The sequence below is a fragment of the Eubalaena glacialis genome, chromosome 12, assembly GCF_028564815.1.
Source record: "Eubalaena glacialis isolate mEubGla1 chromosome 12, mEubGla1.1.hap2.+ XY, whole genome shotgun sequence".
NCBI classification, from domain to species: Eukaryota; Metazoa; Chordata; class Mammalia; order Artiodactyla; family Balaenidae; genus Eubalaena; species Eubalaena glacialis.
This window is the reverse complement of record NC_083727.1, coordinates 53446027-53457868: the sequence shown is the minus strand read 5'-3', so window position 1 is coordinate 53457868 and position 11842 is coordinate 53446027. Positions and strand designations below refer to the sequence as shown.

The 11842-nt window shown below is 42.7% G+C and overlaps 1 protein-coding gene across 1 annotated transcript in view; it reads left to right on the top strand.

Moving 5' to 3' along the window:
• Positions 1-264: 264 nt before the first annotated feature.
• Positions 265-11842, top strand: part of CRYBG1 (crystallin beta-gamma domain containing 1) — a 59593-nt gene continuing 48015 nt past the window's right edge. Inside the window, exons 1-4 of the mRNA XM_061207694.1 lie at positions 265-958; positions 6061-8350; positions 11396-11443; positions 11530-11648. Of these exons, the coding sequence (XP_061063677.1) occupies positions 270-958; positions 6061-8350; positions 11396-11443; positions 11530-11648 (3146 nt within the window). The 5' untranslated portion in view covers positions 265-269. The remainder of the gene's footprint in view (positions 959-6060; positions 8351-11395; positions 11444-11529; positions 11649-11842) is intronic.

The window sequence follows — 11842 nt, the reverse complement described above, 5'->3', positions numbered from 1 at the left end:
CGGAGCACCAAGACGCGCCGAGCCAGCCCCCCGAGGACGCATCGGCTCCTGCAGGCCACCGTCCCGCTGAGGGCGCAGAGAACCAGGCGGGTTCGGCGCCTGCAAACAGCAAAGCCGACCCCCCGGGGCGAGACTGTCGGCCCCGCGAGCGCGCCCACCCCGCCAAAGTGTTGACTCTGAACATCTACTTGAGTGAGGCTGAGGTGGCCCGGGTGGACAAGCCGGTCGTGATCAGTCCCGGGGCTGAAGATTGCGGCGATTGCGAAGATATGGAGAAGAGGTCGAGCGGCCGAAAGTTGGGGAGGCGGAGGAGGTCGCAGAAATCCACCGACTGCCCCGGTGCTGACCCGCCGCTGCCCGACTGCGCGCCCCGGAACGACGCGGTCTTCGACAACGAGGTGGCGCCAAACGCGGCCGCCGAGAACGGCTCTGCTGAAAAGAAAGTGAAATCTCCGCGGGCGGCCCCCGACGGGGGCGTTGCCTCTGTTTCCGGCCTAGAGTCCAAGCCCAGCCCCGACCCCAAAGGGCAGCCGCTAGGGGAGTCGGAGCGGAGCAAACAGCCGGCGCCCGCCTCGTCCCCCACCAAGAGGAGGGGCCGGAGCCGCGTTCCGGAGGCCGTGCCCACCTCACCCGCCGGCGGCGCGCGGGCTCCGGCCAAGGACTCCACTCCCAGGAGGGCGTCCGGCCCCGGCCCTGGCCCCGGCCCGGCCGCCAAGGAGAGAGGGGAGGAGGCGGCCCGGGTCATCCACCGCAAGCTTATGGTCAAGAGCAGCTCGCTGCTGCCCGAGATCAAGCCCGAGCCCAAGAGCGGGCCGCTCCCCAACCTCTTCGACGGCCGGGGAGAGGGAAGTCGAAGCAAAGAGCTGGGCAGATCGGTCGGAGGTTCTGACGCCGACGGCTTGAAGCCCAGGAACCATTTCGGTGTGGGCAGATGGACAGTGACCACTAAAGTGACCATGTAAGTAACTGCGGGGTTGGGCCGGCGAGCCGCGGTGGCCGCACGCGGGCTGGGCGGCCTCTTTGAGCGGCGCAGGTTCTTTGCATTTGTGGAAGAACTGTGCATTGGGTTTTCTCCTCGGTGGTGAAATTAAGATAGTGAAGGGCTAGTTAGCACAGTTAAGGTTTAAGAAGATGGACCCATTCGGGGCCTTAGTTGGATGTTAATTCCTGTTAATATAAGCCTTTTAAGTTCAATGAATGTGAAAGTGAGATATCCCTGGAGGTTCAGTGTTTACATAAATAATAGAAGACTAAAAAAAAAAAATAATAATAGAAGACTGGATGGCTTGACGAGCTAATTCTATTCTTTATTCAGAATATGCACCAGCATTCCTGGGTGGGGCATTCTTAAAACAAATGAATTTGAAAACAGGGAGCAAATACTAGTATGTACTGTATACCCAGTAGCTTTGATGTGTCTGAGTTTAAGAGAATTCACAGAACTTTTTATGGAACTTGGTGCATTATTGGCCTAAAGCTTTACCAAAAATTCTCTAATACGAGTATCTTGGTTCCCCTTTATAATGTTAGGTAGTTTTGTGATATTTTTGCCACCAGGTCGAAAAGTAATTTTTAATTATTGAAATGAGAGATCAGTGTTTTTACTGGGAGACTATTTGATAAATGAAAGGACACGTTAGAAGGATCAAGCTCAACAGCAGACTGTGACCACTTGCTGTTAAGTTTATTGATTTCTCAAATATTTATTGAGTACCTTCTGTGCATGGTAGTGTGCTAGGAACTATGGGAAAAAAGCCACAACTGTGTTTCAGTATATATTGCCTTTGAAAAGTTTATGGCACATTCTGGCACCCAAGATGCTGACAAATCAAATAACTATAAGAGGTGATAATCTGATTAAACTGCCAAATGGATGTTACCATCCCCAAGGCTGGGGGTGTGCACAGGAGGAAGAAATCACTGTTGGTGTTTTGGAGGAAATGGGATTGTGCCTTGATGGTGAGTGTGATCTATATAGGTAGACAAGACAGGGAGGGCACCCTAGAAAACTCATAAGACCCTCCCCCTTCCCACACTCATCCTCCTCCGTCTCTCAGCACATGTGGAAAGTGAGTATCTAAACTTTTTCCTACATTCACACATTTATTAAAAGAGCTGAGATTTTCACAGTGTTATCATTCTTTTTTTATATATATAAATTTATTTATTTTATTTCTGGCTGCATTGGGTCTTCGTTGCTGCGCGTGGGCTCTCTCCAGTTGTGGTGAGTGGGGGCCTCCCACTGCAGTGGCCTCCCCCGTTGCAGAGCACGGGCTCCAGGCACACGGGCTTCAGTAGCTGTGGCACGTGGGCTCAGCAGTTGTGGCGCACGGGCCCAGTTGCTCCGCGGCATGTGGGATCCTCCCGGACCAGGGCTCGAACCCCTGTCCCTGCATTGGCAGGCGGATTCTCAACCACTGCGCCACCAGGGAAGTCCACAGCATTATCATTCTTAAACTGAATGGATTCATTCTATTTGAATTCTTTGATAAGTAAGCTTAAGAGTAGGCAGTCCGCTTGGTAAACACTGGGGAGGAAATCCTGCTTAATGAATAACTTGAGCTACCTCACCAGCTGCCAACCTGGAGAACTTTGATAGAGTCAGCAATTTATTCTGCAACAGCAGCATCGGAGAAATAACCTGAGTGAATGATGCCCATTATTTGTAGAAGGCCAGTGTGACTGAACATTCAGACCTCCTAAGTGTGAGCCTTAGAGAAACTATGCTGTGTACCTGATTAAGGGTGCTTCCCCTGTCTTCCAGTCAGAATACACCAGTGGAAAAACCGGAAATGTTACACTGTTAAGGGATAGGGTAAACAAACCAAGCAATCTTGCAATGAAACTCTTTTTCATGTGCTGTTTCCTGTGACAGAACTAAACCAAATGTCTTTTTCTAAGGAGTGATTATTTCCGACGTAAAATTTTCCTTTGCCAGAGGCTCAGTTTAATTCTGTTTTGCGCACGGCCTTGCACTTGGTGAATCGGCAAACTATTGGAATGGAGAATTAATAATTCTTTCTCATCCTTTGACCCATTTATGTTTGACTGATGGATTTTTTTCAGACCCTTTAGTTTTTCCTCTGATTGTATTTCAACTGGAGATGTTACACGGATTATTTCTAAAAACAACTTGAATCTAAAATTTTATAGTTAAAACCATTTTATATTCCCTGAAAAATAATCACTGTGAAGCAGCATGTTTCTTGATGCTGTTAGAGAAATTACGTCTTCAGTTCTACCAAGTATTGAATGTTGAGATTCTTAAAATGGTATGTAAGGAGAATTTTCTTCTCATATTATAGCCATGGCTTCTTAGACTCCAGGATATTTTCCCTTCTCACATCTTAATGAAGGCATTACAACGTGAATTATAGGAGTCTTCCTTTTAATCAGTTTGAACCAGGTTAATTGTAGTGACTCTCTGTAGCAGAAGTTAATAGCACAGAAAATTTGGTTGTAAAATGTATTTTGATCTTGGTGTAAATGTTTAATGTGCAGATGTGTGTGTCCTGTCTTTAACGTAGCTTATTGGCTAACCTGGAGCATTTTCCATTTACATCATAAGATCTACTTTGATATTTGACTGTTCCTTGAGCTGATTAGTGAGAATTTTTTAAATGTATATTCCCTGCTATGTGAACATCCCTCATTAACTGATAGCATTTGTAAGTTCTCTTATTTCTAATCCTCTCGCTGGTTTTAGAATTTAATCTTTAAGGAAGTGCTCGTAAGTTAATTTTGCTTCTGAATTTCAGATAAGGGCCCACCGTGAGGGAGCTTAGATATCTTAAGGAGATATTGGGGAAAGCAATGCCGAGGAGAAATTCATGAGAATATATCAAATTTAGTATTTAAATAAAATATTTAAAAATGAACATCGAATTCTTAATGCTGTATTTGGGAAGGACATCTCAAGTCTTCTCAGTCTAATCATTTTCTCCAGAAGGATAAAGTGTCTTCGTCCAAGGTCCTACTGCCTGTTCCTTCAAAAGGCTCCTCAGGCCCAGCCTTCTTGAAGGCCAGTGAGTCCATGCAGGAGACAGTGTGAGATGTTAATGCTTCCCTTCTTTGTGTTCTCATTATCGAGGTGGCCTCTAAAGTATGATTATCTTATAGCTCTCTTGATAATTTATTGACTCCTTGGATCATAAAGCTGGAAAGAACCAGAGGCGGTCATTGAGGCGAATCTAGTCTGATCCAATCTGGGGAAGCAGAATTGTAGAGTTGTTGGGAGCATGGCATCTGAAACCAGAACACCTGGCTTCTGTCACTTACTAGCTGTGTGACTTCAGGCAAAGTACTTACCTTCTCTAGACCCCAACTTCCTCATCTTAAAAGAGAATGTGTAAAATTGCACATGAGGCAAGCCATAGAAAGTGCTTGACGATCAGTGGATGTTAGTGGGTGTTATCTCTTACATTTTATAAACCACTAGACTAATGTTTTAGACATTTTTGTTTTTAGCTTTGGAGTCTGTTCTTCTTGGAAAGCTTATATAAGAGTGATATATAAAACAGATAAGTAGGAGTGATTCTGGTTGAAAGGAGGGTGGTTGGCCAACAGTTCCATCCCCCAGTTTCTACTGTCCCCTGTTGCAGCCCTTGAAGAGAACCACAGGATATCTTCAATGATAACATGTATGTGTGTAAACCAGTACACACACATGTTCTAAACTATCTAGTTTTTTGTTTATTTTTACAGGTAGAGAAGGTAGAGTTTAGAGAGTTAAGGTAGCTTGACCAAGTTCACACAGATAATTGGTATAAGAGCCAGGACCAGAGCCAGAGGACACTTTTTTCCTCAGAAAACAGTATGTACATTCAAAGACTTAAAATTTCCATTGGGGGTAATTACACCCAAGAAATGTGAGAAAGAAGGGAGACTCTCTTTGCCCCCAGAATGGTGGCAAAACCAACAACTGAGTAATTGATAAGTAAATTATGGTACATCTATATGATGGATTTTTATGCAGACATTATGAAGACTTTTCAAATTTTTTAGTAACTTGAAAAATGTTAAAAATATTAAATATAAGGTTAAATCTCTTTTTTTTTTTTTTAAGACAAGATACCAAACTCTATGAACAGACTAATCTCAATTCTATTGAAAATATTTCCCTATGCATACAAAAAAGATGGGAAGTATACTAGAATGTTGACAGGGATAGTGTTTGAGTGGTAGGATTATGAGTGGTTTTTTGTCTTTATATTTTCTAAATGTTCTATAGTGAACACACTTGTGTAGTCAGAGAAAAATTTTATGGGGGAAGGATGAAGGGAATAAACTATCCAAAGAGGTAAATAATAGATAAATATTTTTTATAATCTCGCTTTTGAGATGATGTTAAAAAAAGTTATGATAAAAAATACACGGGCTTCCCTGGTGGTGCAGTGGTTGAGAATCTGCCTGCCAATGCAGGGGACACGGGTTTGAGCCCTGGTCTGGGAAGATCCCACGTGCCGCGGAGCGACTAGGCCCGTGAGCCACAACTCCTGAGCCTGTGCGTCTGGAGCCTGTGCTCCGCAAAAAGAGAGGCCGCGATGGTGAGAGAGCCACGTGCCGCGATGAAGAGTGGCCCCCGCTTGCCTCAACTAGAGAAAGCCCTCGCACAGAAATGAAGACCCAACACAGCCAAAGATAAATAAATAAATAAATAAAATTAAAAAAAAAACACACACACAGTTGATTTTTGGGGAAATCATTTACATATTTAAAGTATGGGAGTGCATGAAGTATTTAAATTTGTTCTAATGTTCTTCAGTGCCAACTCTAGTGCCAAGCACTGTACTTATCTACTAGGTACATGATAAACTTATTAGAAAACTTGTTACCCTCTCACCTCTAGCCTTTCTTAGCTATATAATTTTTCATCCCTCGTACGGAAGCAAAACATCCATTAAAGGTAATTGATAGTATATTTAGAATTGTTTAAAAATAGTTTCATGAAAAAATGTTACCGATCAGAAAGATATTGGATTTTCACAGTTTTGTAGTAAATTGGTATGTTCACTTTAAAACGAAGGTTAATAACTTTATCTTGCTGCTTTATTCTTGCAGCCCTGCCAAGCCCAAACATGTGGAACTAAATCTTAAAACCCCTAAGAATCTTGGCAGTTTGGGAGACGGGCATAATCCATTTAGCCAGCCAGTTCACAAAGGAAACACTGCCACCAAAATCTCCTTATTTGAAAACAAGCGGCCAAACAATAGCCCAAGACACACTGACATTCGAGGTGCGAGGAACACTCCTGCCTCTAATAAAACATTTGTCGAGAGGGCACAGCTGAATTTAGTCAAAAAAGCCAAGGAAATGGAGCAGCCTGAAAAGAAGGTGATGCCAAATAGTCACCAGAATGGTGTGCTGGGGAAGGAAACCTCTGCAGAAGCCAAAGTTACTGTTCCTGAAGAGGAGACTCCTGGTTCTCAGCTTAACCAAGGTGATAAGGTAGATGGGCAAACAGATGCTGGCTGCCCTTCTGAACCAGTGGCTACTGCTCGGATTCCTGTTAAGGACCACGAGCTCTTAGGAGAGGACGACTCAAAGGCTGCTGACAGCAAAAGACTTGAACGTGAAAATATGACTGATACAGCACAAGACAGCCCTGCCATTCTTGAGGCCAAAGATTCACCTCCAACAGCCATACCAAAGCCACAGGATGGATTTTCTGACTCACAGCACCCAGCTGGGTCATCTAATCGACCTTCTCTTTCACTGGCTGCCCCCATTCCTGTGGATGATCCCAAAGACACATGTGCTCAAGCTCCTGTAAGCAGTTTTCCGTGCACTGATCTAAAAGTGTCAGAAAACCATAATGGATGTACTCTGCCTGTGTCTCATCAGAATAATGAGAAGATGTCCCCCTCCAGACTTGCAGGAGGAGGAGGGGGAGAAAGAAGCCCTCCTTTGTCCCCAGAGCACAGCCTGGCAGCTATGGGAAATGAGTGTTCATCCAAGGTCCTTGTCCAGGTCAGGTCCTTCATGCTCCCTGTGGAGAACACCAAGGATGTCCACTCTCGGATCATCTCAGATAGCTCTGAAGTTAGAGAAGCACAGTTGCCAAGCTGTCACAATAATGAACCTGAAGTGGTTTCTGTTGCAAGTTGTACTCCCCAGAAAGAGGAAGTACAGGGCAATAAGAGCACATCACCCAAACACATTCATTGCACAGAGGAACATGTAGCAAAATCTGGCCCACAAGTCATGCCGCCTGAATCAGAAAAAACTCTGCCTATTCAGGGCAACGGAAAACCCCTGAAGACTGAATCCAGCACCACCAACTACCCTGGCAACAGAAATCATTTAGAAACCCCTCAAAGACCCGATCAAAATGTTGTAAATGGCCAGGACAGTCCTGCCAGCCTTTTGAACATTTCTGCTGGTAGTGATGATAGTGTTTTCGATTCTTCTTCTGATATGGAAAAATTCACTGAGATTATAAAAAAGATGGACAGCGCAGTTTGTGTGCCCCAGAAGAAAAAGAAGGCCAGGATGCCAAACTCCCCCGCCCCTCACTTCGCCATGCCTCCTATTCATGAGGACAATTTAGAAAAGGTGTTTGATCCCAACGTGTTTACCTTTGGTTTGGGTAAGAAAAAGGAAGGCCAGCCAGAAATGTCACCGGCTTTACATTTGATGCAGAATCTTGACACCAAATCCAAACTGAGACCCAAACGTTCATCCACCGAACAGTGTGTCCTTTTCAAGTCCTTGCAAACTCACACTAATGGGAAAGGCGAGCCTCTGGCGGCTCCAGAAGTAAATGACAAGGAGAACAGGGATGTCACAAACGGTGGAGTCAAGAGATCGAGGCTAGAAAAAAGTGCACTTTTCTCAAGCATGTTATCTTCTTTACCACGAGACAAAATCTTTTCTCCCTCTGTAACATCAGTCAATACCATGACCACATCTTTCGACACCACTCACAACAGTTCTCTTTCTCGGCCTTCCGTGTTCCAGCCCGTGGCTGAGGGTGCCCCACCCTGTGGTTCAGAGAAAGAGCAGCCAAATCTGCCACCCAGCAACATAATGGTCTTCAATTTCAACTCGTCAGATACGTCTCATTCGGGATTGGAAAGTCTGAGCTCCGTGGAAAAGTACCTGCAAAAAGAGGAAACCAGAAAAGATCTGGATTCACGAAGCAACCTACCTGTGCCAAAAACTACATTTTCTGAATTTTCAAAACTGAAGAACAGTGGTGATATGGAAAAGGCTAATGATATTGAAAGTGTTCTTAAATCGAACTTGCCGAGCTATGGAAGCAGTGACACAGACTTCCCCGGTCTTTTCAAATCCACCCGGTTTGACCCAAGCATTTCTTTTTCTGGAATGTCATTATCAGATACAACAGTAAGTAGCAACATAGTATTATTTATGTGGGGTATTTTTAAGTCAGAGGAGAAGGGGAGGATGGGCAATTCATGTTATTTGTTTAAAAATGGTTATGCTCGTGTCTGATAGTTTTTTATTCATTCATCACATATTTGAAAACCTACTATGTACAAGGGATTTTAGAGTCCAAGAGAAAAGGTTCTTAGATTCTGTTCTCAAGGCATTTGTAGTCTAGCAAGGAAAATAAGCTACAAATATTTTAGGGCACTTGTGGATTTATGTGTTGTACTGTGAAAGGTGTAGATAAGGTACCTTGAGAGCTCAGAGACAGACAAGGTGTTTTTTCTTCCCTAGTTCTGTGTAAAAATGCTCAATACTATACCTAGAATTTTGAACATTTATGAAGCAGCTTCCTTTATCTGGAAAAGCCTCCACCGAGGAATCTTGTTCCTAACCCTTTCTCTTGTACTTTGAGATTCACTCTTTCTTCCCCTTAGTAGCAATAGATGTTTATCCCACATGGTTGATAAAGTATTTTCTCTTTATCTGGAATTAGTTTTCATTAGGGAAATATTATTTTCCTGCAAAGCTGTTGGGGAGTAAAGAATTTGGTCTCCATTGGCACTTTCCTGTAACAGAGTAGAAAGGATGGCAAAATACCATTTTGAGAAACAGTTAAGATTTCTCCATCTTCTTTTATCTGACTGCTAGAAGTTGTTTTCTTTACTCAGTTTTTGATGTGAATTTGTGGCTTTCCGTTACCAAGCTTGATACTCAAGTTGAAAGAGGGAGGCAGATAAGGTTTAGAGCTCAGCTCTGCTAAGCCCAGAAACAGGAGTGGGCCTCTGTATTCCTGTTGCCCACCCCGTGAACCAGGCTACCTGGCAAGTGTAGATCAACATCCAACACAGTTTATCCAGGCAGAAAATATCTTGCCCCCTTCCTCATTTGTACAGGGCACTGCCCCATGTTTGAATTTGTTGTATTAGCTTTTGCTACAAGCCTATCATGGAATACAATTCTGGAAGCTCTTTCAAAATGTATAGTTGGATTTCCAGCAGAGGCTCAGATCCCTCTTCTCAAAAGTTTTCAAATTTTTTACTCTCAGGATGCCATACACACACACACACACACACACACACACAGAGATGTAGATATAAAGTAAAAATTATTGAGGACCCCAAAGAGTTTTGTTGATATGGGTTATGCCTATTGGCATCTATTATATTAGAAATTAATACTGAGAAAAATGAGAACATACAAATGTACATTCCTGTAGCCATCAGAGCAATGATGTCATCACATGTCATGGACCCTCTGGAAAATTCCGCACTACACCTGTGAGAGAAAGAAAGTGAAAAAGACAAATAACCTCTTCTTATTATGAAAATGGTTTTGACCTAATGGACTCCCTGCAGGATTATTGGGGACCCTCCAGGGACCCCTGGATTTCACTTTGAGAACCACTGCTGTAAACAGATAAAACTGAATCAGCCTATAGCACTTAGAAATCCTAAGATTTTTGAGTATTTCTCTGAAGCACAAAATTGCCACTGGTCTACTTCCCATTCATTACAACATTATTCTCTCTTTTTAATCATTCTTAGATCACCTCTCTTATTTGACAACGAGTCTGACAACAGAATATACAGTTTCCCTATGGAGTCCCTTGAAAAACCCAATCAAATGGAGTAAAAAGGAGAAACACAAAGTACTTTATACTTTCTCTAGGCCTTTTTATGGTTAAAAAAAAATTTTTTTCTTTGTGTTTTTCTTTACGCCTTGGGCTTTGTTGACTATATAACTATTCTCCCTTTAATGTCTTACCTGAATTTTATTTAAATATCAGGCTTTTTCTTTAGCTTGTCTTCTTGAAATGTGCATATATAAATAAGCATATGGCATTTTAATCTGTAATAATGCTCTACTGAGGCCCTTCCTATGGTCTTTCAGGCATATTCCACCCTGGTGTGATGCAAGAGCGATCAGATCAAAGGCAGTCCTTAGAATAGGCATCCTGTTCAGCAGTGGAAGTAGTCCATGTTTTATAACATTTTTACGTGTGTAATTACTATTTTTATTATCTTAGGCATTTCTGGTTTTACTGGTCTTGTCAGATGGTCTTGAAAATGATTAGTTTTGGAGCCATATAAAAATATATTTTGTTCATCAGAAAGGAGGGATTAAAGTAACCATGTGCAATGTACATTGTGAAATATACCATAAACACTTTATTTAGACTAGTTATGTGATGAAAAAACGGTAATTATAGATTCAGATAAGATGTGTATATGAACACATAAAATGGATTCAGCTCATTCTAGATAAGTGATTAATCCATTAGAATTTCTCTATTTATTTGAAATTATACTGAGATTGTTTGAATTATAATCTCTTAGCTGAGTTCTTGTTCTGTGAACTGATGTAAAACATAGGTCTGACTCTTGTACCCTGAACTTTCCAGATTGGTGGAAGTATCCTAGGCATTTAAATGAGCAGAAATTGAAATGTCAAATACAGTTAGAGGGGGAAAAAAAGCCCTTATTTTAATAGAGTCAAAGAGTTTGTTTTGTTTTGTTCATTTTTATTTATTTATTTTTATTTTTGGCTGCCTTGGGTCTTTGTTGCTGCGCGCAGGCTATTCTTCGTTGCGGTTCCTGGGCTTCTCATTGCGGTGGCTTCTCTTGTTGCAGAGCATGGGCTCTAGGTGCGCGGGCTTCAGTAGTTGTGGCACTCGGGCTCAGTAGTTGTGACTCACGGGCTCTAGAGCGCAGGCTCAGTAGTTGTGGCGCAGGGGCTTAGTTGCTCCGCGGCATGTGGGATCTTCCGGGACCAGGGCTCGAACCCGTGTCCCCTGCACTGGCAGGCGGATTCTTAACCACTGCGCCACCAGCGAAGTCCCGTCAAAGAGAGTTTTAAGGCAACTTTGGCATAGATCAAGGTAGACATGTTTCCAAATTGACAAATACGAGGCAAATACGATCTTAAAGGATCACGGGAGGAGAAAAGAGGACTTTACATAAAGTTTAATTATTTGTTGTGTTTTTGTTCATCTGATTACAGACACTTAAAGGAAGTGTCCAGAATAAAATCAATCCCCGACCTGGAAAGGTAAGATTATTTTCTTTTCCTAGTCTAGATTTCATTTTGATCTGTTAAAGTGCAGTAAAACGTGCTACCACTCTCACTTTCTTTAGGTGGTGATATACGGCGAACCCGACGTCTCAGAGGAGTGCATTGAAGTGTTCAGTGACATTGAGGATTGCAGCTCTTGGAGCCTCTCTCCTGTGATACTGGTAAAAGCTGTTAGAGGATGGTAAGAGTGACACTTTGTGTTTCTGACTTGGAGGGTGTGTGTTTCACATTTTTAATTACCCTTTTGGTCGTTAGTACTTATTTTAAATTATGCCCTTAGCAATGTAAAGGGCAGACAATACTAGTCATAGTGAATACTAAAAGAAATTCATGTCTAAGAAATATGGTTTATAATGTTATTTCTGATTATAGGAA